This window comes from Dinoponera quadriceps, unplaced genomic scaffold (assembly GCF_001313825.1).
Source record: "Dinoponera quadriceps isolate SergipeBrazil2010 unplaced genomic scaffold, ASM131382v1 scaffold1692, whole genome shotgun sequence".
NCBI lineage: Eukaryota > Metazoa > Arthropoda > Insecta > Hymenoptera > Formicidae > Dinoponera > Dinoponera quadriceps.
In genome coordinates, this window is record NW_014555923.1 from 577,126 (window position 1) to 604,965 (window position 27,840).

At 47.4% G+C, this 27,840-nt stretch overlaps 2 protein-coding genes across 3 annotated transcripts; one reads left to right on the top strand and one right to left on the bottom strand.

The window, feature by feature from the left end:
• The first annotated feature begins 93 nt into the window (after positions 1 to 93).
• Positions 94 to 27,769, top strand: LOC106745867 (serine/threonine-protein kinase SMG1). Of its 2 annotated transcripts, none has more exons than XM_014621843.1 (16): positions 94 to 255; positions 788 to 1,081; positions 1,155 to 1,384; positions 1,475 to 1,727; positions 1,841 to 1,970; positions 3,276 to 4,611; positions 5,855 to 6,011; positions 6,087 to 6,615; positions 7,660 to 7,847; positions 8,333 to 12,091; positions 12,807 to 13,080; positions 20,468 to 20,730; positions 20,905 to 21,181; positions 21,273 to 23,157; positions 24,097 to 25,053; positions 25,650 to 27,769. In XM_014621843.1, the coding sequence occupies exons 2-16, from the start codon at positions 849 to 851 to the stop codon at positions 25,832 to 25,834; spliced, it is 10,656 nt and encodes a 3,551-aa protein (XP_014477329.1). In that variant the 5' UTR covers positions 94 to 255; positions 788 to 848; the 3' UTR covers positions 25,835 to 27,769. The 2 variants fall into 2 exon arrangements, with proteins under 2 accessions (XP_014477329.1, XP_014477330.1); XM_014621844.1 differs by having other exon boundaries at positions 788 to 1,072; positions 25,650 to 25,834.
• Positions 14,191 to 19,353, bottom strand: LOC106745869 (octopamine receptor 1). The gene is made up of 4 exons (XM_014621846.1): positions 19,198 to 19,353; positions 17,648 to 18,211; positions 16,795 to 16,957; positions 14,191 to 15,629 (listed from the first exon to the last, which is right to left on the bottom strand). Exons 1-4 carry the CDS (start codon positions 19,350 to 19,352, stop codon positions 15,228 to 15,230), a joined length of 1,284 nt encoding a protein of 427 aa, XP_014477332.1. The 5' UTR covers position 19,353; the 3' UTR covers positions 14,191 to 15,227.
• Positions 27,770 to 27,840: the final 71 nt, after the last annotated feature.

The following is a 27,840-nucleotide window of genomic DNA, read 5'->3' on the forward strand; positions in this document are numbered from 1 at the left end:
CAATGCGAAAATTCCGCGATCCCACAATTTCCAAATAACAAAACTCCCTAGAAACAGCGCAGCATGATATCATGCACGCCGACTGAAGAGTAGTCCAACCTACTAGATTGTGAATGTGTTCGTCTCATAACCTCTGAAATTTGCATTTTGAAATTTCTGGAATTCTTCAAAAGCGCTTGGAAGAGACGGCTTTGTTGGCCGACATCGGATTCTCTACGACTGGCTGCATACTCATTCCAAATCTGTTCGAGATCGGTGAGAAGCGACTTATTCGAAATATTTTACTGCAAAATCTCGGGCGCGAGGAGGAGGGTAAAGTTATCAGCAACAGATGCTGTTTACGCGCGAGGTGTATCGTGTTTATCGAGGATGCGACGCACAAAACCTCTTTTGTTTGCCACGAGCGGTAAACCACGTGTGAACCTTGACAATCCTCGGCGTGTTAAAAGCTGACTATCAATGATGTTTCACTCAATTAACTGAACAAAGGAAATATTTAAATTAACGATTTAATAGATTGGCTTCCGCGCGACACCTTATCAGCACTCGAGATACTTGTTTAGCCCTGTAGTATAATAATATCCATTGATGGAACCATCTAGATTCCTCTAGATGACTCAATATTAAGCAATGCTCAAATTTGGGTATAATTAACAACTTCAGCTATACAAGAGCACACTTGTTGGGCGTAATTCTATCACACGCAGCTGTTATTTTCATAATTAATTAACGAGGCGATTTTACTTACATCTATTGCTTGATATCACGAATAAATCAACTATTGCAGGTAACTGCTGGTTACATCCATAAAGTGTGTGGGTCATGCAGACCACTTGCATAGTAATGTAATGAATAGCTGTGGGAGCTCTAATACTAGCACTACGAGGCTACGTGGATCCAAGTACGTTGAGGCTCAAGAGGAGCCTATAAATCAAGGAGGAGGAATAAACAAAGAAGACAACAGTGTGATAAGTGGTTATAGCGATTTTAATGTACCACGTAACACTCTGGTCATTTGTCAGCGAACGTCCAACTACTCGTCAGATCACGGCTATACTAGATTCAAACCAAGGTTCCCCACGTATATATGCGTTTCGTTCGGTTATAACATACGCTCTAATCGCAGTCAGATAATGTGAAACTGATCTCCACAGGCTCAGCGGTGTACCACGAAATGAGTTTCGAATGGCGCGTGGTAGCAGCAATGCAGACCGTGCCAGAGGTGGAGCACGTGGCGGTGGTAGGGCCTTCAAGAAGACCCTCAACGATCGCGAGTCAAATTCAGAGTCTGGCTATCTCTCTTCATCTAGACCCAAGTTTCAAGAATCGTTGAAAAACCAAGAGAATTCACAGGGCAAATATTACGATGATAAAAGAATAAACGGTAAGCGTAGTCGAATGAAATAATCCGAATATTTCGCGGGCTCTCACAAATCGCGCCTGATTTCGCGTCTTCATGGAACGATTTCTTCAGAGGATTCAAGAATTTCCAAGCTCCTGCGCCGATTGTGCCGCGAAGATGATTACGATCACTTCATGGCATTTTGCAAACAAGTACAGGAAGGTATCATGGCACCTGAAAATCAACGATACATACGACGGAACTTAGAGTTTATATGCGACAGTCTGTTGGACATTCTGCATTCCGGCCCTGGTCAGGAAGCAAAGCAGCAAGTTGCGAGATGTTTGGGTCGAATTGGATATGTGGTAGATCAAGATTTCAAGAGGCATGTGTGAATTCACCGGTCTTATATAACGGGATATATTTGCTAGCACTTGATATTTACGACCTCATGGCCGAACTCGGCCGAATTAACAAAACTGTCGTTCACAATTCTAGTTACATGGACTGGACCTTCAACAAGTATTCCTTAGAACATAAAGATGATGTAAAATGCCTACTAATGAAGTCACTTATTGAAACACTCAAGATGGACTCGGAGACGTCGAAATTGAAAGATTTCTCCATAGTGAGTAGTAACATTAACCTTCCTTGTCTCTTCTATCGATCTCGCAAATCGGGACGAGGCACGAAATTCCGACGCTTCTCGGAAACCACAAACGTTCGTACATGAATTTATTTCGTTAATCGATGGACTAATTTTACCCCACGTAATTTGTTGGGATCAATATCCTCGTATCCGTATATTCGCGCTTTCATGATTTGTATAATTCGCGAGGTCTCATTTCACGCACAAGAAAGAAACGCTCGTTTATGAGTATTCAATCGACATAAGATAATAATAATCAACGGCTCGTTGACTTAATTCTCTTTCTTGCCCTCTTCTGACTTGTGTCTAAAATATATTAGACGTGCGTAATATAGATAGAAAATACTATATAGTCATAAAAACAGAGAAAAGTAACGGACATAAGAAAACAATAAAGATTATACGAAAATAAGTAACATATGGAAAAAACGCGGAAATAAGGAAAAAAGTTACGCAAAAACACCAGAAACAATAAAAGAAACGCCATTCAATTATATTTCTATATTTCTTGTATCTGTTATTTATTTCTTATAATCTTTGTCGTTTTCTTGTGTCTTTGTATATACACTGTTTGTACCGATAGCTACTACAATCCTAGTTAAAAAAACATATATACATATATTGTTCATAAAATCGTGTCTTCTAAATAAATAACTAGATACATATCGTTATAAAAATGGTTAAAAATGTCTGCCTCTCTTATCAATGCACAATTGAGATTTGTGGAGTAAAGACACACATACACGTTCGAATATTGCTTTATTATTTCTAACACTATCGGACAAACATTAACAGTATATCAACGTCACATAATGAATGATTCTTTTTTAATACTCACAAATATCAAAACTGATAGGATAAATTATCTTTATAAACAAGTGGAAACAAGTATTAGCGTTTTTAATCTGCTTATCGCTACATATTTTCTTTAATCTTCCATTGTCATTTTCTGAAGGCCATCTTTATTATTCTAAAAACCAAGCTTTTGCTGACATATGTTTACTAAGACTTTTTTTTACTTATTTTACAACACAGAATCTGTTCTGTAAGTTTGTCAGTAGAGAGAGAGAGAGAGAGAGAGAGAGAGAGAGAGAGAGAGAGAGTTGAGATACGTCCTGTATTTGATGTCTATTTTCCCAAAAGTCGGCCTCACGAACCGAGCACGAATTCTTTAGCGTTAGGAAATCACGTGAAAGGTTGACCAAGTATTAAATAACTCTCTTCTTTTTGATTAAAGTCAAGGTGAACTATTAACCATATAATAACTGTTCATTGTTCACGCAGCCGATGATGTCCCAATTACAATCGATACTGGAGAACGTTGATAGACCGGATTTACTCGTGGCGACGGTGGACGCTATATTACTCATCATAGATGCATACCCGACGACTTTCACGAACCACTTCCGTGATACGGTGGACATACTGGTGGGCTGGCACATCGATTCCACGCAGCAGAAGTCGGTGGTCGCCTACGCCAGCCGATGCTTGCAAAAGTTGCGTACGTTTTGGATCGCGGATCTGCAGTTCACACTTACGTTGCTGGGCCAGTTCCTCGAAGACATGGAGAGTTACGACGAGGAACTGAGTCAACCGCCGGCGGACTCCGGCCGTAGCTCGCCCGGGGACGATGCCGGCACCCCGACGTCGAGAGAATGCATTCTACGGATCACCTCGTTGATCTCGGTCTTCAACACGGTCACGAAGAGCATATCCGAAAACCTGAATCCGAGTATCACGCCCAGCGTGCAGTGGTCCTTCCTGACGGATTGCCTGTCGAAAATGTTGAAGACCGTCGTGAAGGCGATCGAGCTGGAGGAAGAGAACGACTGGTCGAAGGCCGACAACGCCGAGAGCTTGATCAAGCGCGCGAGGAACGTGAGCTCGTCGCAGCAACACGCCGAGGTGCTCTCCAAGCATTTCAGCAAGGACGAGATCACCGAGGAGAATCTCGTTAAAATGATCAAGTCTATGACGGTGACGAAGAAAAACGATAAGAAGAACTCGACGATACCTTCCGATTCGAGGGAGCTGCCCAAGGAGAAGTTCCTGATGAACCTGCTGCGATCGATGGAGCCGAAGACGAGGCGAGAAATCGAGGAGCTGTCGGAAGAAAAGGAGGAACTGATCGTGGTCGCGAACGAGTGCGCTTATTTGCTTCTGGGCTACCTTCAGAGCCGCATCACCAAGAATCACGAGCTCCTGTATAATTTTATTGACCTACAGTTACAGAGAGTCGATATCTTTTGGGACGAGACCATTATCTCGATGTTGACCACGATCTCGAAGATAATCAAGGAGGTGTCCGCGAATCTGCCGCTGGAACTGGTGCACAAGCTGCTCGGCAAGAACTCGACGCTGTTGAAGCTGCGATTCAGGAACTCCACTTCCATTCAGAACGCGAGCCTCGGGGTGTACCACAGTCTGCTTAGTCTGAAAAACATCCCGTTGCTGCAGGAATCCTATCGTTACATACTGGCCGATCTGGAAATCGCTTATAGGCTCGTATTGCCGGACATGGACAGTTTAGTCCTGGATAATCCACTGGACGACTTAGCATATGTGAAAAGCGACGTCGTGATCGTAGTCACGTTCATATTGCGCGCTCTTTCAGATATAGGTGAGCGAATCGTACGGAGGCAATTTCGAAAAGTTCGCGCCGCGATAATGAAACTATTCACTTTTTCTCACCGAGGTCGTTTTTATCCTCCGATATAATCGTCATATTCCTGTACTCGAACTCACTCCAGCCATGCTCCAGCGATGCTTTTATCCCGTCGCGATAGCTCGAGCGAATAACCGTAACTTTCAGCTCATCATCCGGGGGGAAAATAAATCTCTTCCCACCGAGAAATCGTTGTTAAGTTAGGGAAATGCTAGTTAAAAAATAGAGCTAAATCAGGCGAATAAGTGTTTTTTTTTTTTTTTTTTTTTAATATCTCAACGCTGCGCACGATGTCCAATTTTCTTCGTTTTCAATGCACGATGCGCTGTAAGGTGTCTTTGTTTAAACAGCTATTTTTAACCAATGACTCGGCAAATCGATATTTCACAGCTCAAAAGGCGGATGGCCACGATGCGATAGAAAAAAAAAAAAATAGAAACGCGTTATTAACCTTTGCACAGTAGGCCGTGAACTTTTCAAATTGCCCTCGTACTTGTAATTTGGCACAGGCACATCAAGCGCGAATATATGTAATTACATAGAAATTTATTATGTGAATATATTTGTAATTACATACAAATGTATTAAGCGGGTGCATTTATAATTGCAAATGTATCAAGGCTATCTCTCGGCGGCCATATTGGTTTACAGACGAGAAATGACATGCAGTGAGTTTTTTTTTCGCGGCGTAGCCCGACTTGTTTCATTTTCCTTGGGAAACGCAACAGCTTCGTAATCTTGAAATGCGCGGCGAACTGAAGAGTGTCTGTCCGATATGTCGCGTGTAATTGCAAAATAATTGCCGAGATAACGGGTCATATTTCAGCCATAGTCACTCAGGCAGCAGTGACTGGAAACTGACCCGTTATTTCAGCAATTATTTTCCAGACTTAACCGCCACGTTTTCCCGGGAAAACTGAACAAAATTCAGCTGTATCCCGCGAAGAACTCGCCGCTCGTGTCATTTCTCACTTATCGAGCGTCTCTTAGAACCAGTTTGGGGATGACCGAGTGGTCGCCGACTGAATGCGTTTGCAATCGCGTCTAAATGCGTTCGGTCACACGCAGCCATACGTCGTTTAAATCTGACTCGGCCAACATTATCACTAATCGTTGAATAATCGTAATATCATTCGCACTACCGTGCGTAGCTGGCATTTTAATCTCTTCAACGAGTATCTTATCTCTCCTCCTTCAGCCAACGCGAGCAACTCGATCATCGGAATGTGGGCGTTGAAACCTAGTATTCTGGAACTCCTCGCGGTCAAGCTGCGACCTTACGACACCACGTTGTCTACGAGCAACCCGTTTTTGCAGTACAGCATTTTGTATCTGCTCTACGCTCACTGTTCCAGGTAAACTCCAGAACCTCCTCCTCTTCTACGGTGTCCGGGAATGATATTAACTCGGTTCGCAACAATCTGTCACAGGTACAATCACTTCGTCCCAAGTTCCAGTTTGATAATGGGCACCACCGGGTGCCGGCAACTCGACATGTTCCCCGGGACTTTGGACGTGCCGACGACGTCGCCCACCAGCGGCCACCTGTCCGTCATCCTCAACCTGATAGCGAAAACATACAGCAGAAACACGCCCGTTCAGACGCTGCAACTTCTGTTCAACTGGATGCAAGAGATCTGCGCGCAGTCCGAAAATTACATCGGGATCTTGAGTAAGACGCAGGAGTGCGAGAACATCATCGCAAGTCTGATCAATTGCGGCGCCACGACCAACAATGAAATCTCCGGCGCAGTGTGCGACCTCCTCGAAATCCTGATGACCGCGAAGAACGTGCGGTGGAAACAGGAGACTTATTCGAGCATCGTGGATCTGGCGATGTTGCATTTAACGTCCTGCGACAAAACGGTCCGCGAGAAGTACAGCTCGTTGCTCATGCATATGCCCGTCAACATCGTCATACAGAAGCTGAACAGGGAATGCTTGTTCTCGGACACCAAGGCGAGTGAATGATTCCTGATCATGGCGAATAATAATAGTATACGGATGTAATATTAGAGATGTTTATGAGCAGTCAAAGTGTGCCGAAATGAAACGTTTAAAAGACAAGCTTGGATATGTTAATCAGTGATACAATAAGTTGCGGATACTTTGCAAATAACACACTAAGAAAATGCTATTTATACTTAACTGATGAAAATAAGGATTTTGATTGCTCATAAGCGATACAGGGTGTAGGAAAAATGCCGGAACCTCTGAATGGTTCGGGAAATAGATTTCAAGAATGTCTCAGACATGAGCTTCTTAAAGTTTTGCTGTCCCGGACAAATTAACATCGGCAAAATTATGAGATAAGAGGCTGGGAAGGAAGGTTCCGTGTCGAAGCGGTTTAGCGACTTTATTGATTGCTCGAATAAAAGAAGCAAAGTGTTCCAATTTTACAAGTTCGCTGGATCGATTATAAATATCTTTTTGTGGATGCGCCGTTTTATTTAAAAGTGTACGATCTCGGCACGCATTCTCTCACTTCTGTTGTTAAACGAGGGTAGTCATAGCGACTATCGCTGAGTTTTAAGAGATATTACCCCGGCATTTTTCGTATACTCTGCATACATCGTGTATTATGTTCACTCTTGTGTATATTCTACCAATCAAAAGTGGGAAGTAACACGTTAATTTTATCCCAATTAACTTCAATAACGATATTTGGTAACATTTTTTTTCTTTTTTTTTTCTTTTTAATAACGGCATAATGGCAGCACAATTATATTTTTTGTGTAGACAACGGTAACAAATATAATCGTCAAATACTTGTATCGTTACTAAAAGGTCTTCAAGATTAACAGGAAGAATAACGAAAATTGTTACGACACGTTGCTTTTTGAACGACAATAACGGTGAACGAATCATTTTTCAAATTGAATCACGGCAGTGAGTCATTTCTTTCGATGGATTACGAGTTACTATTAAAAAGTGACCTTTCCAACCTTGCCCGTAACATCGCTCTCATTTATTAACCGTGAAACATTGCTTCGAATGCCACAGAAAATACGAGAAATCGAGACATATTCGACAGAGTCGTTAGTACTCGCTCAGCGACTGCACATGCGAGGTAATAATAATGGGGAACTATTGGCGCAACACTTCAAGACCTACATGATGTCCTTGTTGCAAGAGCACTATCTCGATGTGTCCGGTTTATCAGAAATCTTCACTTTGTGCTGGCCAGCTGTGTGAGTAATCCGTACTGCAGAATCGTCCCTTCGAGAATGCTTAGATTACATTAAAACGACTAACGAGAACTTGATCAGATTGAACTTGATGTTCTGGCGATATACTGCTTTTTTTTTTAATTTTGCGGGAGGATATCAAACGTGTGTAATACGAGGCACGTACCGGATTAACCTTCGGCCCAAACGTCTTGTATATTTTCAGTTAAAATTAAATGAGTTTTAACAAAGCCAAAATTAGTTTCAATTCGCCGATCAAACGAATCGGTTTCTTTCTTTTGTTCGGCATAGAATACGCGAAGAAAAAAAAATTGTTTCGAAATAAATTCTTGCTTGTGTTTCAAATGGGACAATAAAGAAATACGGCCGCGTAACTAGCACATCTCCGGCTGTGAACACAAGTTGCCCTTCGCATTTTTCTCGCGGTATTTTCTTATTTGATCATCATCATTAAATCGAAGTTTCTCGTCGAATCCCCCATCTCACAGATCGGAGAGCGAGACTATGGCGAGGATGTACCACATGTCCCTGGCGAACTGCTCGTTCCTGTTCTTTTGGAGCGGCTTCGAGGCGGCGCAGCACTGCGTGGCGAACAAGCTGCGTACTTACCTGGGGAAGCCTCAGGAGACGTTCACGTCGATCGAGGGCGCCCTGAAGATTCTCGCTCGCGAGGTGTCGTGCAGCCCGGACGCGGTGGTGAAGAAAGAGAGACACGGTTTGGAGTACATCCTGCACGAGCAGACGCGCGTCAGGCTGTTCGTGGAGTTCCTCGAGCATCTCGAGAGGGTGATCCACAACGCGGCGGACGGCTGCGCGATGGTGCTGCTGCCGCTGTCGAAGCCGGTGCGGACCTTCTTCCACACGAACAAGTCGACGTGCAAGGAATGGCTGAATCGCATACGACTCGCCCTGTGCGTGGTCTCGCTGCATTCCGGCTTGGCGACGAGCGCATTGCGGAACGGGCAACGTCTGCTGGAAGACCTGAGCAACGCCGACAACACCCAAGGCGTCGAGTTCGAGCGGGCGACGCTGTGGACGGCTCAGGCGATGGTGACGTTGGCCGAAGCGGAGGCGTTGCAGGGCCTCTACGTCTACACGAAGGAGAAAGACCGCAAGTTCCCCTGGCTGAAGGCAGCCATGGAGGAGGCGGCCGGGCACTACGAGTCCGCGGCGGACAGTTACAAGCAGATCGTCGAGGAGCGGGCGGACGAGGAGGCGAAGAGCGAGAGCGACAACCAGGTGTTGGGTTTCTGCATGCAACGACTCGCGAACTGTTACAAATCCACGAGCGACTGGTCCGGCTTGGAGGCGTGGAAGTTGCAGGAGGCCGACATGCTGGCGCAGGAGAAGGACGGTCTCTCGTTGAAGAAGCAGCTGGTGGAAAACGTGACGTTGCAGCAGGCGAGCTGCCTGAAGAAGTTCGAAGAGGGCGAGCCGGTCTCCCTGGACGAGTTGACGGACTGGAACCTGCTGGACCTGGAGAACAAGAGCAACTGGAGCTGCGCGCGCACCCTCGTCGAGTGCGGCAACAGTCTGACGAAGGCGGCGCTGCAGATCCGCGCGAACGCGAGCGAGTCGGTCGAGCGGGAGATCGGCAGGTGCCAGAAGCTCGCGGCGAAGATGATGCAGGACGGGCTGCGGAACGTGCCGTCGGAGCACCTGAGCGAAGCGATCCTTCTTCAGTACTCGGCGACCGGGTTGAGGAATCTGCTGGTGGCCGGCGACTCGAACGTCTTCGAGCTGTACAAGGCCGACAAGATAAACGACATAAACTCGTGCATCCTGACGCAGGTGTTGTGGTGGTCGGAGTACTTCGGTCAGTCGTGCGAGAACCGCGCGGAGGTCGACGCTCTGCGGCTCCACGTGATCCGGGCGGCACGGAAGGAGGGTAACTTCCACCTGGCGAAGCGGGAGATGGTGAAGTACTTCAAGGGTCTGTTCCAAGCGAAGAAGTTCACCGGCGGCTTCGCCGAGATCACCAACTGCGTGCTGAGCGAGCCGATCCGCGTTAAGTGGACGAAGAACAGCATGCGCGCCTTCCGGGAGTTCTCGAAGCTGCTCTACGACATGGAGAAGACGGGCGAGGCTCTGAAGATGTGCTGCGTCACCTCGCTGGGGATCTCCCAGGCGATCGTCGGCGGCGAGCAGTCCGCCTACGAGCTGCGCGAGACCGGCACGAAGCTGCTGCTCACCCTCGGCAAGTGGATCCAGCAGGACATTAACGTGAGCGAGAATCCGCAGTTGGAGGAGCTGCTCCGCTTCGAGGCGGTGCACAACGACGGCTTGATGAACAAGCTGTTCGGCGACACGGTCGACCTCATCCCCACCTCCGACATGATAATCGGCAAGCTGATGCAACTGGGCGTGAACCAGTGCCCGGATCTGCCGCTCGCCTGGTCCAGTTTCGCCGCCTGGTGCTACAAGTGGGGCCGGAAGATCGTCGACAACTCGAACTCCGGCCAGTTGACCGACACCGACAGGATGAAGATTCGCTCGCTCTTGCCGGTGGAGATCGCCGAGGCCGAGGTGAACACCGTCTTCTCCATACTGAGCCAGAACAAGACGATACACCCGGAGGACGAGGGCGACATCGACACGAACGACATCAATACGTCCGACATGATAGAGAACCAGCTGCGAAACGTGCCGGTGCTGAGTCGCGCCAGCAACGAACACCTCGGCATGCTGGTCGACATCTGGCGGCAAGCGCAGAAGAGGATCTACTCGTACTACGAGCTCTCGGCGAACGCGTACTTCAAGTATCTGCAGCTGACGAAGAACGAGAGCAACGAGTGCGACACGATCACGGCGACCTTGAGACTGCTGCGGCTGGTGGTGAAGCACGCGCTGGAGCTGCAGGACGTGCTGGAGGCGGGTCTCTCGACCACCCCGACCACCCCGTGGAAGCAGATCATCCCGCAGCTCTTCTCGAGGCTGAGCCACCCCGAGGCGTACGTGAGGACCCAGGTGTCGGAGTTGTTGTGCCGGGTCGCGGAGAACTCGCCGCATCTCATCACCTTCCCGGCCGTGGTCGGCGCCGTGTCCGGCCGGGAGAAGAAGGCCTACGACAAGGTGATCTACGAGGACGACGCGGAGAATTCGCAGAACGAGCTGGAGCAGTACAACGGGCAGGAGGACAACGACGAGCACGAGAGCTTCATGGACTCGTGTTTCTCCCAGCTGGTGGATTGCCTCTCCGGCCGCATCCAGGACTCCGTCGTCCAGGTGAAGGTCCTCGTCAGGGAACTCAGGAGGATCACACTGCTGTGGGACGAGCTGTGGCTGGCGACCCTCTGCCAACATCACACGGAGATCACGAAGCGATTCGAGCAGCTGGAAATCGAGATCCAGCGGGTCCAGGACAACGTCTGGCTCGCGCCCGAGGAGAAGAACAAGCTGATCGCGGAGAAGCACAGGATCATCCTGAAACCGATCACCTTCATCCTGGAGAATCTGCTCTCCATGACGTCCGTGCCGGCCGAGACGCCGCACGAGAGGAACTTCCAGGAGAAATTCGCCGGCACTATCGAGGACGTGATCAACCGGCTGAACAACCCGAAGAACCCGGTGAAGTCGCAGCTGGCCAGCGTGCCGCTGAAGCACCTGGAGGCGAAGCTGGCCCAGCGTGTGCACCGACGGGCCGCTTATTCCTTATTGATGACCGATATCAGTCCCATCCTGGCGAATCTGAAAGACACCTGCATCGCCATGCCGGGCGTCGCCGCCGTCGACAACAAGGTCGTTACGATCATGTCGGTGAACAACAACGTACAGATCCTGCCGACGAAGACGAAGCCGAAGAAGCTGATATTCCACGGCTCGGACGGCCACGTTTACACCTACCTGTTCAAGGGCCTGGAGGATTTGCACCTGGACGAGAGGATCATGCAGTTCCTCAACATATGCAACACGATGATGTCGAAGAACAGCGGGACGAAGGCGTACAGGGCGCGACATTACTCCGTGATACCACTGGGCCCCCGATCCGGCCTTATTCAGTGGGTCGACGGTGTCACGCCGTTGTTCATACTGTACAAACGTTGGCAGCAGCGCGAATGCGCCATGAACAACAAGACCGGCGGCAATTCCGCCATCATGCGGCCGTCCGAGTTATTCTACAACAAGCTCACGCCGTTGCTGAAGGAGCGCGGAATCGGCCTGGAGAATCGCAAGGAGTGGCCCATTCAGGTGCTGAAGCAGGTACTCACCGAACTGATGAACGAGACCCCGAAGGACCTACTGGCTAAGTGAGCAGCTCGACTTTTTTTTTATTCTTCTTCTTCATACGCGTTATTTCTCCTTTTTTACGAATCTTCGAATCGAATAATTTACCATCGGCGAAATTTACCGTATGCCCTCGAATCGGTTGTTCGCGTGTAAACATAGAAATTTTACAGTACGAAGTACTATGGGAACGCCGCATCGATGTAACGAAAAACTGACATCGTCGTCGGTCAAATGATTGATACATTTTTCGGATGAATCTTGTCGGAAGCAAAGCTACCGGCATCGATCATCTCGCCGTGACAATCCGTGAATGTCCGACTATCTAGGTTTATTTCTGTACTGCTTGGAAATTGATAAAAAATTGTTAAGTGCTTATATGAAGCAAAAAAAAAACGATTCTATAATCTCTCTGTGTAGATTACGATTGTTACTGTGAAGTTCTAAGTCACCACATAAACGTAATTAACGATTACACTAATCTGCGGATGCGGATTGAGTGATTTTGATGAATTTTTCCGTACTGCCGAGCCCGTTTCCCAAATTTGGCTATCACATCGCGATATTGAGGAAAATAGCGTGAAAGAGGTCGACGATTTCGAGAGTTTTCGGTCTCGGCGCGATGATCCGCAAAAAAGCGGTTGGTTTTTGCGGGCTAGCGTTGTTAACGCAGGATTTGATTGGAACGTAATTGTCGGCGCATGATTTGAGACATTTTGTCCCCTTCTCGCTTCGCAGAGAAATCTGGTGCAACAGCATCAATGCCGGCAGCTGGTGGCAAGCCACCAAGAACTACTCGTATTCCGTCGCGGTGATGTCTATCATCGGCTACATCATCGGGCTGGGGGACAGACACTTGGATAACGTTCTCGTCGATCTCAACACCGGCGAGGTCGTACATATCGATTACAATGTCTGCTTCGAGAAAGGGAAGACATTGCGCGTCCCGGAGAAAGTGCCGTTTCGCATGACACCGAACATTAAAGCAGCTTTGGGGGTGACCGGAGTCGAGGTAAGCCTCATTCGATGATTATCGAATAACATGACTCAGTCGGTATGAAGATGAGGGAACGGTGGATAGTTTGTATTATTATTGAATTTAATCCTAGGAAGTTTGATCACGATTGAAAGTTTGGCGCTGTTCGAAAACCGCATGATGCTTAAGACTCTTGCTTTCTCTCTCTCTCTCTCTCTCTCTCTCTCTCTCTCTCTTTCTCTTTCTATAATCATTTTGATTAATGATGTCAGAAGCCGAAAATTCTCACGGAATACGTTGAAGTAAAAGAATGTGTCCATAAAATGATACTTGCAATCGACTGAACACATTTTTGTAAAATATATTCCGAAAACTGTCCCCTCTTACTTTAACAATCAACCGTACACATCCGTAAAATTTATGAAACTATGAGAAAAGACAGGCTAAAAGGAAAGACGTGTCATTATTAATTTTACGGTTATTTATTGATTGTTACAGCGAAAAAATTTTTAGGATGTTTTCAAAATATCAGTCGATTACATTTGATCGATTGAGCATATTTTATGGACGATCCTTTTATTCCAACATATTTCGCAAGAATTTTGGACATTCTTTTTTTACTCCTGACGTCATTAAATGAAACGACTGCAGCAAAAGATCAGGAATCTTAAGAGATACGGTATTCTTGAAGATCAGTTTAAAATACTGATAACTCCAAGTTGGATAAAATGTTTACAATGTTAAGAGCTTTATTGTTCCACGATGAAAATGAAACACGGGAGAGAAGGGTTGGAAAATATTTTCTTAGATATTTTAAATAATCGTAGTGACTCAGATCGTGACTTTGATATACATGATTCCGCTTCGTATGAAAATCTGGGAAAAGGAAGGAGAAGAAATTAATCATCAATAGAAATCATTCTCTTCAATATGTCGGAAACACAGAATTTGCAAGAACAGTTTTTATTTGCAGAATTTTTAGGTGTATAAATTACCAAAAGAAAAACTTGGCTTTTTTATACGTCAGCTACGTATTGACTTTCACAGGTCTTTTTTTGTACCTTTTGCTGATTAATAAATATAATTGATCAGTGTATCGACACTTTGACGGCACACTTACAGCGGGAAAATTCTCGCTCGCCGCCGGCAGATTCCAAGAGCTTGCTTAAATCGCCTAAAAAGAGGGGAACACTCTCTTTTTACAGAAATCAGTAAATTTCTCCATTTACGTAAATTTTAGTTGCTACAATAATTTTAACGATAATGACAAAAAAACTCTCTTTTTACATAAATCAGTAAATCTACCTTTATATAGCCGTAAAATATTACGATTATAGATTTGTTATCGAGAAATATTCTTCACAAGATGATGATCGCTGACATAACGAAGTCGACGGCCGTCAAAGTGTTGAAATAACACGCTGGTTTCAATTAGTATGGCGTCAAGAACACACGTGCAACACATGAAATTCTCTAATGTCACCTTTGGCAGTCAGTGCGCTAACACCATTAGCATCACATATGTGTGACGACGATATTGTTTTCCCTGTCCACATAAACAAATCGAGGATTTGTCTGTATACACAATTGCATACATAAAAAAAGAAATACCGAATGAGCTGTTGGGCAGGTTTCCTAAATGAACCACGAAATATATCGAAAACTTGACGCAGTCGTTTCTACTGCTTTCATCGTCGTAAGCATTTTGGGGTGAAATTTCATCCGAAATACAGAGCGACCACTCGAGTGATTCTTCACTTACACCGGGTGAATCGTCCGACTCGTCGAATGAACATTTTCACTCGAAATTGAAGAGCGAATCCGACACACACTCAGTTTCCAAATAGTTTCGGCCCTTTTCGAATGAGAGAGTCTATTTGTCGAAAATGCCCATTCTCTCCCTCTCGTCCGTCGAGTTTGCATCACAGAGAAGTGTCCGGAAACCGGGTGTGCTCCCCCATCGTCGTAGAACGGGATATTCACTAGGTCGGAATCTGCTCGAATCGTGAAACATTCACTCGTGTAACTTCGAATGGGAGTATCTTCACTTCGTTTCCCTCGAAGGCGCTAACATCGCCGCATTTCGCTCATTTCGAGGGCGAGGCGTCGCTCCGAGAAATAACACCGAGTGGAAATAATCGATCATCCTCGCGGATAAGTTCTCGGTCGACGCGCGATCTCATTTACAGAGTCGTGTTTTCCTCCACTCTAGCCTCCTCCGCAGGTTGCTGTTCCTCGTTGGCCGGATATCCGCCGCTGTTCCCGCTCACACGGTGCTCGCTGTCCGCGTCTTTCTGTTTACTCCTGATCTCGTTGCGCTGCTGCTCGAGGAACACCTTCAGGCTTGAGTTGAGTTTGTTGTTGGGCGACTTCAGCCGCAAGATCCTCTGGAACGCCCGGCGGAAGCTGGTGTTCTTCCACGCGTATATCAGAGGATTCATCCCGCTGTTAGCGAGAGCCAACGCGAACGTGACTTTGTACCAAATATCAGTGGAGTCTCGCATCCAGTCGAAGCTCCGCATGCACGCCACGATGAAGTAAGGCAGCCAGCAGATCGAAAAACAGCCCAGTATCATTAACACCACCTGTTGTAACAGAGAGATATTACCTTGTCGGTCGAACGTGATTCGGAAATCGAATTGAAATCTTTCGAAACACGAAAATTCTTCCTACCGCCAATCGACACGATCTCCGGAGATTTCTCCTCTACTTTTGTTACTTTAAGGACTCGGACGCGATGAAAGGAAGAAGGAACAAGGAATTTCGACATTTCGACAATAATGTTTCGATCGAGAATATTACGTTATTAAGTACGATATGTCCGATGTTTCCTCAAGTACTAAACTTGAAAGTTGAATTATTATTGTTGACAATTAGGGTCCCAATTTGTACTATACATAGTCAGTTTGGATATATAATTATTAATATATTACATGTCCGAAGCCAACCGATGTACGATCACGCTTGAAATTTCGACCGGGGGCCGAAGAGTTCTTGGAGGCCCTTTTGAAGTAAGGTGTATAAATAATCCCCTTTGCCTTCTTGGGATGATTTTCACGTTTATTCAGAAAAACGAGTAACATGTTAATCTTCGAAATAGCGTTCGTCATTATCCACACACTTTTGCCGTCTTTCGGGCAGCTGGTGAATCCCACTTCGATAAAAGGATGGTTTTGACTCAATGAAGTCGGTGCTTTTTTTTTTTTCACCTCCTCGGCGGATTGAAAGTGGGAATCCACTAAGTGATGCTGAAGCGACCGGAACGAATGATAATCCGTAGGTCTGGAGAATAAGCTGCATGCGGGAGAATCTCCCAGAGCCCGAAGAAGATACTATTATAATGCTTCTAAAACCTTCAAGCTAGCACTTTCGAATTATCCTAGGATGGGGGAAATTTTTTAATTTGGACCAGAGTTACGGGACGCCAAATGAGACACCTTATTGGTAAAGGAACTTACTTGTACGCATAATAATATTTTATCTTCATATAAGATTATACATACATTTTTGCTCGTGACAATACGAGTCTTGAGTCGACTATTCTTTTTCCGTGTGATGTCATCAAACAAGATGATCGCAGCGAGAGACTGAGAAGTCTTAATTGAGAAAAGATCTCGAAGGAGAACTTCTCGATATTTGATATTATTGATCTCGACCGGTCGGATGGAATGTAAAGTAATAAGAAGGAAGCTCCGGGAGATATCGAGAAATCTCAGGTTTTTGCTGTGAGAATAAGACTTTCTGTCCTACCTGTACGCTTTTGCGATCGTTTTTCTCCGTGAAGCTCGAGACGATACTGAGGTTCATTCGGCGTGCGCACATCTTCGCCTCCTTCCAGATTTTCGTGTACAACAGAAACATCGTCACCCAGGTTAGGAGAAACAATGGCATCTGTATCGCCACTATGTAGTCCCTGCCACAGTCCGAAAGTCGTCGAAGTGTCAAACGATCGTCGAGAAGTAACATAAACGTTCGCAGCGGCAAAGGTAGAGGAAAAAAGGAGAGACTGAAATACACACCCGGCCTGTAACAACCGTTGTTCTGGCACAATATAACGATTACACTCTAAACAGACATTCTAAAAGTTTCCTCAAAAGGGAGATTTCCGTAGAGATTGCTTTTCCATAGATTTTTGGAAGCTCTGGAGGAGTGCTCGGAATTCGTCTGTCACGGGAAAGATAGAGTTGAGAACCTTAAGAAACGCGTTCCGGCGATATTTGATAAATCGGGACGAATGCCCAAACTGCTAGAAATTTGTACAGAGTCTCAAAGTGAAAGCTTAAACGCTACGTTAGAACCAAAATATCTCCAATAATCACGGGACTATTTTACTGGATAAAATAAAAAAAGAACTCTTTCTAAAAATATCCCTCTGCAAGACGACTTTTCAGATGAGAACCACCCCCTTGAACGCTGAGAAATAGAGTACAGGCCGGGGACTTGGATCTCAATCAATCGGAGCAGCATTGGGAATGTAATCGCAATGAGACGTCACATTATCGTCACAAATATCGCGCAGACCGATATCGGACGTGATAAATAGTCGAGGGTGCGGCATCGATCGGCCGGGATATAACGGTGAATCATAGTGTGAGGGGAGTACCTCGGCAGGACGGTCTCGAATTCACACGTGGAGGATTCGTCGAAGCGATTCCAGTAGATCGGGATCGACGACATGCCGACGGTGCAGATCCACGTGCCGGCTACGATCAGCAGCATGCGCTTCGTCGTCGCGTATGCGTTGTAGCTGAGCGGGTGGACGATCGCGACGTATCGGTCGATGGCGATCACCATGATGTTCATGATGCTGCCGCCGCAGGCGACGCTGATCAGCACGAATCGCAGGACGCATATCAACTTCTCGTGACTGAGCTGGTCGTCCATGTAGAAGGCTAAGTGATACGGCAGCGATACGCCCACCAGCAGGTCCGATACCGCCAAGTTGAGCACGAAGTAATTCGAGACGACGTTCCGGAGCCGGCGGGTCATCGCGATCGCCACTATCGTCAGCACGTTCCCCAGGACGATCGCGACGAACAGAAAGCAGTCTACGAGGATCCAGAACACGTCCTTGCCGTCGGTGGGGCCTGGCATGTTGCCAGGTGGTGCCATCGACGTGTTCCTGCTCGTCTCCTCACCAATGTCGCTCGATTCTAGATACATGTTTCTGGAAAGAAAAGAAGGGAAACGATTCTCAAGCGTCGAGCGAGCTTTGGATCTACTTCACCGTCGATTGAAAGATTTCCCCCAATCAGCCCCGTATCCAGCTCTTATACACGCGTACACGCACACACGCACGAGGTGCAAGTCCGATCTCGTAACTTCTTCGTGGTACGCCTTGAGTAATGCTAATATTGGCGGCGGAATACAGGTTTTTAGAAAGAAGAAAAAAAAACCCCCTGAAAATGCACTATTCAAGTCGTCGTGACTCATTGAGAAAACGTCGTAGCGTTGTGATTAAAAGGACGAGGTGAAAAGAAAATGTGAGATTTTACGATGTAATTAAAAGAATTCGAAGCGAAAATTTGGTCCCCCCCCTGTGCACACCATGAGGGTTTATTTATTTATTTATTTATTTAATTTTTTAAGTTTGCTTCAATTTCGTCTTCAATTTCGCACTTTAGCGTCATCTGTAGTGAAATCTTTGCAGAGTAGCGTGCTTTGAAGCCGATTCGAAAGCCGAGGCTTTACAACGCTTTTTTCAACATCGTTCTGCATTTTCTGTAAAAATCTGTGATTTTCAATCCGGTCTTTTATAGTGTTTATTTTGAGTGGTCCTTTAATTTCGTTAATTCGTGTTTAAAACGTGTATCATCGTCGTCATCATCACACATATATATATTTATACACACACACGCACGTGACCCGCCGAAAACGAAACAAACATATTTATGGCATTTAACTTAATTTATTCGAAAAAAACTCGGACATGTTGACTTTAGTCGGAAGGAGGACATGATTGGCTATTTTCGTTCACCAAACTTCAACCCCGTCATTTCACCATAGAAATTTTCGACGGCCAGGGGTAGCGACGTACCATTTGAAAGGGCGATAAATCGCTTTAAAATAGTATTTCACTTTTTGAGTCCCAATTATTACTTCTCGAGTAAATACGCTCCGATGAAACGGTAGTTTCCTAAACTAACAACTTACGTGTCAACATAGTAAACGTTGGAAATGACCACCATCACCAGTTTCCATAGAATAATCAAGATTTTGCTCGAAACGTCGTCGCGCGCATTCTGGAGTATTTGTTGAATGATTTGACGGTGGTACTCGTTGACGATGCGTTGTCGTAAATCGTGCATACAGAAGCCGATATCGAATTGCATAAATTTTACTCGTTAAACGAAACCCGGCAAAAAGAAATCAATCGGAGATCAATCGATCGGGCCTCTCCTTCCAAACCATTGACCCGGAAACCTTCGATCGAAATATTGTCGAACAGGTAGTGCGTAACGTGCTCCGTCTTGTTGGAGTGCCGATTGATTTTCAAGACGATGCTCATCATTTTCGCTAATATCAGTTAACATCGGACCGATCACGTCATCGGACATCCCGTAATCGAAAATTCCCAATGCATAACCGCGAATACGGACGATTTTTCACGGAGGAAGGAGACCGTAACTGAACCGTAACGCGGACGCGCGTTTTCGTCGAAGAAAACGGAACTTCTGGAATTCGAGAAATCGGCCCGCAGAAATTCCGTCTCCTTCAATGAGAACACACTCGGTTCGTGCGTCGTCGCGCATAAATCCTTCCTTTTTCTTTTCTACACGTACCAAAGGAGACACCCGACACGCGGAAATAAAGACCAGACAGGTCATAGCGGCCGAGTGCGACTGGGACCGCTGGAGTGAATCAGGCCTCCGGCCTGAGTACTCACCTTCCGCGCAGAAACGGGTTTCCTACGAAACGTCAAAGCACACACCTGTTCACGCATTACGATTACGTAAATCTACCGACTTCGCGCCGGATTCCTCCTCGCGGCGAGGAAAGAATACGCATTATGGTAGGCTGTGGTAATCCCGCGCTCATACCGCCGCTTCCTCGATAAGCGTCCGATCGTCGTAGTGGTGACGCGCGTTTGTTTTCATGACGAAGCTGATAGCCATAACTGCGCCTAGACGGGAGGAAGAAGGAGCCGGACAAAGGGAGGAAGTCGAGAGAAAGTCGAGATTCTAAGATCGATACGATTTGACAGATACGACACGTTGCCCGGTTCGTTCGAGAGTGCTTTTATCTGCTCACCTGCTGCTTCCCCCACGAGAAACTGCCGCGATATACCGCGCTATCAGTCGCTATCAGCAGCCCATTCGCAATCGGAAAAAGTCGATGGGGCCTGATGTCATATTCTCTCTCTCTCTTTCCCCATCGATATAATACGCGCTATCGCTGTAAGGTAATCGCTATTTGTGTCCAGGGTATATTTAGGTTCGCCTGTGAGCACACGCTGCGAGTGATGCGCCGAGGTCGGGAAACACTGCTCACCCTATTGGAGGCCTTCGTCTACGACCCCCTGGTGGACTGGCGCGCTGGCGCCGACACCAGCATCGCGAGCTACGGGGCGTGCCAGGCCAGGGCCAGGTGCACCGGCATCGGCAGGAAACAGCTGGAGCAGGAGCTGACCCGCGCGATGTTCGCCGTGAGGACGGCGGAGATGCGCGCCGAGTGGCTGGCTAACAGGTGAGGAAGCTCGTGTTAGATCGGGGAATCGTTTCCTTGCAATCTTGCAACTGCGTTTTATCAACTCCAGACGTTCAGTCGATGCAAAGGCCCCTTCCATTTTGTTTCCGCCACCCTTCAGATCCGGTTGATCCAGAGTTGTTTTCTCGATTTACGTTGATTTTCTGCTCGCAGGGACGAATTGTCGAAGACGTTCCCGCTGCTGTGTCACCACCTGAACTGTTGGATCGAGGCGACCGAGGCGTCTCGTCAGTGCCAGGACTTGCTGCAGGACCGACATCAGCAGCTCGCGCTGGTGAAGGAAGCTCAGGCGATGGGCCGGAATCACGGTTTATATTCGGTGGTGAAGCGATACAACTCGTTCAAGCGGGCGCGAGACGCTCACGAGAAAGCGAAGAACGGCTTGAAGGAGAAGATAGAGGAGTGCGAGAAGCAGATCAACATGCACAACGTGAGCTCTCTCTCTCTCTCTCTCTCTCTCTCCTTCTCCCTCCTCTATCATCCCTCTCATTCGCTCGAATGATCCTTCGGATGTTTCGCAGATCGCCCTGACGACGGTGCGGGGAGCGCAACTGGGCCAGTGGCTGGCGGAATTGGGGAGCCCGGCCGGCCAGGAGGAACACGTGGTGTTCGATCTCGTGAAGGAATTCTTACAGAACGCCGGCCAGAGCCAGATGATTCTGCAGTGCGAGCAATCGGAGAACGAATTGACGCAGCTGGCCGGCCAGCAGTCGCACTTCATACGCAGCTGTTTGGAACTGCTGAGCCAGTACTCCGCAATCTGCAGCCTGTATCCCATGAGCACTCTGTCGCAACACCGCACGGTGCTCTATCACACCTGGGCAAACAAGCTGTTGATCTCGGGCACCGTCGAGGCCTGTCACGAGGTCATCGCGCAATTCGAGGCGAATCTCGAGCCGATCAATCCGAACAGCCCGCAGGTCCAACAGATAATCACGTTCTCCTACCAGATGCAGGGTATAATGAACGACTCGAACGAGAAGCTGAAGAAGGCGTACGACAGGATGGTGTCCGAGGGCCTGCCGGAGGCCGTCAGCAGGATCGAGAAGGCGTATACGGAATCGAAGGGGCAGATCTCGGGATTCCTGCGGCGGGAGAAGGGCGCGGAGAGGGCGCTCGAATGTGTCAACATCACCGCGCTGTGCGCCTTGAACAAGAGGTACCTGATGATGGAAGGCGCGGCCAAGTGCGCCGGCGACTGCCTGGTGGATCTCACCAGCCGTGAGGGCGACTGGTTCCTCGACGAGATGCGGCTGATGTCGTCTCTGATCGCCGAGCTGGTCACCCTGATACCGGAGAGCCACAAGAGCAACAACGACCCGAAGATCTCGCTGATACTGAAGTGCCTGAAGAGCGCCGACTGCATCTACAAGGGTCTGCAGGAGCTCAACTACAACTTCCAGACTATAATACTGCCGGAGGCGATGAAGACCATCATCACGGAGGAGCCGAGCGTCATGCGGATGATCAGCGAGCTCAGCGAGATCGTGCTGACCGGGATACCGCCCGGCGACATCCTCGCCCAGCTGGAGATACACCTGAGATTCACCGTCATGGAGATGGAGAGCCCGCATGCGCTGGTGCAGGGCTTGGTGACCAACATGAGGATGCGCTTCGAGGCGTTACTGTCGCGGCCAGCGGAGGGCCTGCAGGACCTCAACCAGGAGGAGACCCTGACGCCGGGCCAGATGCTGTTGATGGGCTTCAACGGCTTGTTCGAGAAGCTGCAGATGGAGGGTAACGCGTTGGTAGCCACGCTGAGCTCCCTGGACATCCCGGTGAATTGGAAGAAGATCGACCAGATACGAGAGGCCAAGGAGATGTCGGCGCCTATCTTTAACAAGGCGGCCCGACAGGTCCTCGAGGATATATTCTTGATCAAAAGATTACACACTATACAGGAGTTCTTCATGATGTGCAGGGACATCGCTACCGCGTTTAAGGGCGGCATGACGAATGTGTACGACGACGAGCAGCTCAACAAGCCGGTCCGCGTCTTTACCGCCGATTACGTGTCGAGGCAGTTGCTCGGAGTGACGTCGCAGACGCTGGCGATCGCGTTGTGCTTCCTGCTGCAGCGAATGGGTCTCAACGTCACCACTGAGATCGAGCAGCGGGATATCGGGGCGGAGAGCAAGGTCTCGATAGAGGAACTCTGCCGGAAAATCGTCGACCTGTGCCTGAAGAGAGGCTTGTTCTCCGGCTCGGTCTTGGCTCAGGCGGGCGCTCTAAGCAGCACGTTGGAAAGCGCCTTCAAGCGCAAACAGGGCGCCCGATTGGCTCAACAAAGCGTCGAGGTGGCTAGAGCCAGTGTACAGAGGCTCCAGCTGCAACTCACGGCTCATCATTGGCTGCACGAGGACGTCCTGATGCTGAGGTCCAACATGAATCCGTTGAATCCTCTGAGTGAGTACACGCGATATATTCCGCATCAACGTCCCTCGGTCGTATCTACTATTATCTACTGTCTACTACTATCTACTACTTATCTCTCCCTTCAAACCAGTGATCACGCTTCTTACTCACAATTAAGTTTGTTTTACACGCAAAATAAGTGCAACGTGTCTCTAAATCGAGGACTGGCATGAAAAATACGTTTTCGTACGATATTTACCTTCGATAATTTCCTAGAGGTTGATTATGAATTTTTCTCTTCGGGAGAGATTCGTTTCGTTTGTTAATATTTCACTCTTCCACTTCTCTGGGGGAAAGTTAGCGATACTCGGGCGATACTGAATTGATTTCTGTTATTTTCTTCTTGTACTATTTTGCCAAATATGCATGCGTTTGTAAATATACATCATGATTACGTTATTATTGGCTATGCCGGGTCGACTGTCATGTCGATTTGATATTAATGTCGGCATATTTTCTAAGGATTCTTTATCAAACGACCCTCGTGTTGCCTTTCTCTGGCGATCTCTTAGATATGAAAATTCAACGGTTATCCGTTATAACGTGTAATTTTTGCCACTTGATCAGGAACACCGAATCCGCGTGCTGATGTTCTCTTATTTATTTATGTATGAATATGCTTATCCAATGTACAAATATTACAGTTTTAAACGAGCAAGAGATTAAAATTGAAAAGATTGGTCGCAGTAATCTTGAAAATAATTTCAACTATAAGAGAAACAGCGATCTTTCAGCGACCAAAATCCAAATGAATTTCACGGCTACATATTGATTATGAAAAGAAATATTTAACAGACGTGATCGCAAGTATTACTCCACGACCGTATTCTTTCCCCCGGGAAACGCGTTCGCTCGTCGCCGACTCGCCGACTCGTCGGCGAGAGGAGCGTTAATGAAGAGAGACACCTGAACGCTTATTCCTTTCCCCAGACCGTTCAGCCTTCATGCTGGAGCTGCGGAAGACGGCGGCGGCGTTGTCGGCGCTGCAGTCGCGCGTGTGCGAGGCCCGCGAGCAGCAGCAGAATCTCGTCTCGAGCGCGATTCAACGGCTGAAGTGGGCCGCCGGTGCGAATCCGGCGCTGGGCGAGGTGATGTCGGCGTTCGACAACGCGGTGCTGTCCTCGTGCGAGAAGCTGACCAGACAGCACAATCTCGCGGCGATGGTGGTGAACACCTGCAACTCCATATTGCACTACGAGGCCTTGCGGACGCGCACCTCGGAGAGCGTGACGCACGACGCGAACTTCGTGAAGCTGACGAAGCACTGGGAGGAAAGTTGCGTGCTGACGGTAAACCTGAACATCACCGTCACCATGATAGAGGAGAGCCTCGTCCAGCTGTTGCAGCTGGAGAACAACGTCGACGCGAATTGGCTGAAGCAGGCGGAGAAGATCGTGTCCGAGGCTATCCTCGAGACACAGAAGAAACTGCAAGACAAACAGGATACTCTGTACACGGTGCAGGTTTGCTTGAGGGAGCGAGTGGCGAATTTGCAGAGCGTTCTCACTGAGCATCACAGACTGATGTCGGACGTCAGGGTGTTGTTACGGACGATGGCGAAGCAAGAGAATATCGTGGGCCTGCAGGACTTTCTGTCGGCGTACCGGGCGTTCACGGAGAACGTGTCGACGGTGGTGAAGGAATTGGAGTCGGAGAAGTTCGACACGGCGCGAAGCGTCACGATCAAGGAGGAGCTACAGGGATTGGCGATCAAGGCGCCCGGATTGTACAATGAACTGCTGGAGTTCGCGAGCGAGCAGAGACTGAACACGGCGAAGAATGCGGAGAAAGACAGCCGGAAGAAGAGCAAGCTAGTGAGACAGGACAGCGTGTGCATGAGCCCGAGGAAAGGCGTGCCGTTGGCGAGAGACCCGACTACGGGAAAAGGTGAGTGGATGAAGCAGCTTGTTTGAAGGAGGTGGGCGACACTCCACTTCGCGACCTCGGTGAGTTTCACGAGTTTTCCGCGTGTCCAGTAGGGAATTCTGATAATTACGGGAAAACAAATCGTGCCGGGTTTATCGCGAATTTCCCCGAGGTAATTATCGCAACCTTTTATCCTATACCTCGAATATCAACGTCTATTGTAACGTCCAAGTCGATATTTTACTTTCACTTCAAATATGTTTGAGAAACGTAAGGAATTTCTTTTTTTTTTTTTTTTGAGAAAAGTTTCATTTGAATATGTGCCTAAGACATTTGTTTTCCAAAATTTCGTTATAAAGTCAACATAACCCCTGCCAGAGGAATGGTATAATTAATAACAATTTAACGTATACGTTATTTGAAGAAGACTTTTTTTTTTGTCGAGGGTGACTCGCCATTTTCTTTGTCACAAAACTCGCATTTCCACCAACTATTTTCGAAGTGGGTTGATAAAAACACCGGCGGTGAAGAAGACCGCAACTCCATAGCCGAGTTCGCTATGTCAGACCGACTGATTCGTTTCGTCTCGTTTCTAACTCGGAATTTTCCCCGTCCAGCTGTGCAGGAGCGGAACGCCTACGCGCTGAACGTGTGGCGTCGCGTGCGCATGAAGCTGGAGGGTCGCGACCCGCAGCCGTCGCGCAAGTACACCACCGCCGAGCAGGTGGAATACGTGATACGCGAGGCTCAAAGCACCGAGAACCTGGCGTTGCTGTACGAAGGCTGGACACCGTGGGTCTGAAGGAACGGCGGCTGGCGCGCGCGCGCCGATGGCTCGACACTCGTCTCATAACGGTACTCAAGCGCGTACCGCGTCGCCCTGCGTACTTGCCGTAGTGGCTGCGATACTCACCCCCGCACTTCGATACTGTGCAGGCGGTGCTCGTCATCCGAACCAAGTCACTAGAAAAAGAGTCGGTTTTCAAAGCAGCCTGCACGAGCGCGCGTGATACGCGGCTCGACCGCCGGTGCGCGACCACACCGTGCCGGCTCGCTGCTGATTCCGTCGTTGTTCCGACGAGAGATCGTGGCTCGGTTTATTCGCGAACGGACGACGAAGCTCTCCTTCTCGTTCGTTTCTCACGGGGACACACACACGCGGACGCTGGACGCGGATGGCTCGTTTTTGCGGTTACATCCTCGTGAATTCAATCCTTCTTTTCCCTCGGCCGGGATATTCTCTCAACGCTTCTGCTAACATCTTGTGTAATAAACGGTCTTGTTTGCGAAGGAGAGGAGACGAAAGGAAGGTCGAATTTACGAGTATCATCTGCGAAGGACACGGGAATGGCGGGATACTATGCGGATAAATGACTTTAATTTAGTTGGGAGCCACGGGTTCTTTTTCGGGGGGGAAAAGCGTGGAATCAGTTAAGCGTCTGTTAAGCTATATAGTCATGTGAAATTTGACTGACGATATTGATGGAAAGTAATTGACGATGAATGATGACGATGGCAATGCGGTGGTCATGATAATGCAGTCGTGTAATGGCGTGTCATCGTGTCGGGAGAGGGAAAAACACATGCGTCCTCGAACGAGAGAGATCTCTGTTGCCGGCTCCACCCGGCTAATCGGCATCCTCGGGACGTTCGTTGGACGACGTAATGTTATAATTTTAAGCACATATACGCGGATAACCGTATATCACAGACAGACTTGACGATTAATTCGATCGGAAAGCAACACCGTCACAGGTACACCATTGCAGCGTTTACTTTAACAAAACGGAAAGGAGCAAAATTATGAACCCGCAACTTATCCGGGACTACGAATAGATTTATCTCATTACTATTATTATTATTATTATCATTATTATTATTATTATTGAGTTGTATGTAACTGAATATGTCAAAAGTATACATGAATACATATATACACTTTTGAACACACACACACACACACACACACACACACACACACACACACACACAAACTCGTGATGCGCGAACGTGTTCAAAAAGAAGTAATCGATGATATCACGCAAACGAAAGCGATTTATCGCCGATTGATGTAATTTCTGAAATTTACGCATTATTGCCACATATCGATCCGTTTTGAATTTTGTTTTGCCATTATTCAATGATTTGGACAGGGAAAAAAGAAATTGATTAATTAGCGGGCGATAATATCTCACGATTATTTCCTCTGTTTTTTTTTTTTTATTGCCGTTGCATACATATGGTTGAATTATCCTTTTTAAAGAAGAAATGAAAAGTCTGGCTTAGACAATTCGTGACAGAATTTGGAGCAAAATTAGATGATCTAAAGTGAGTTTAAGAAGGAAATCACGTCATTTAGTCGCATCCTACATAGTCGCTACTTTATCGTCAAAGTGAAAACGAAATCGACCAACATGATCTTATATAAAAAAAAATAATAATAAAGGGAAAAGGGTTCCGACCGTTTCGACTTTTAAATTCTTTTTAATCAACGTAGAATTCTCCTCATCGAACTTTACACAGCAAACCACTGTTTCGGCGCGGATAGATTTTAATTTGTGTATTAAAATTCGAAAGATTAAAATTGATTACGCACCACTTAACATCATATAATTCCATGCAATGTAAAACCCCTACTATATCACTTGATGCAATGCTGAAGCTAATAAGAAAAATCACTATCGAAACAAACGAAGTGTCTCTCTCTCTCTCTCTCTTTCTCTCTCTCTCTCTCTCTCTCTCCCCTCTCTCTCAATATTGTTTGCTAATTCTACTTTTTATTATATTATCTCACTCAAATTTTCTTGA

Excerpts from the sequence above, each read along its gene's own strand:
- LOC106745867 (XM_014621843.1), top strand. The coding sequence starts at position 849 with ATGAATAGCTGTGGGAGCTCTAATACTAGCACTACGAGGCTACGTGGA. Across the intron at positions 1,082-1,154 it reads TTCAAACCAAGGTTCCCCAC|GCTCAGCGGTGTACCACGAA; the intron begins GTATATATGCGT and ends TGATCTCCACAG. Across the intron at positions 21,182-21,272 it reads AGCAGATCAACATGCACAAC|ATCGCCCTGACGACGGTGCG; the intron begins GTGAGCTCTCTC and ends GATGTTTCGCAG.
- LOC106745869 (XM_014621846.1), bottom strand. The coding sequence starts at position 19,352 with ATGCACGATTTACGACAACGCATCGTCAACGAGTACCACCGTCAAATC. Across the intron at positions 18,212-19,197 it reads AACGTTTACTATGTTGACAC|AAACATGTATCTAGAATCGA; the intron begins GTAAGTTGTTAG and ends TTTTCTTTCCAG. Across the intron at positions 16,958-17,647 it reads TTCGAGACCGTCCTGCCGAG|GGACTACATAGTGGCGATAC; the intron begins GTACTCCCCTCA and ends GGACTGTGGCAG.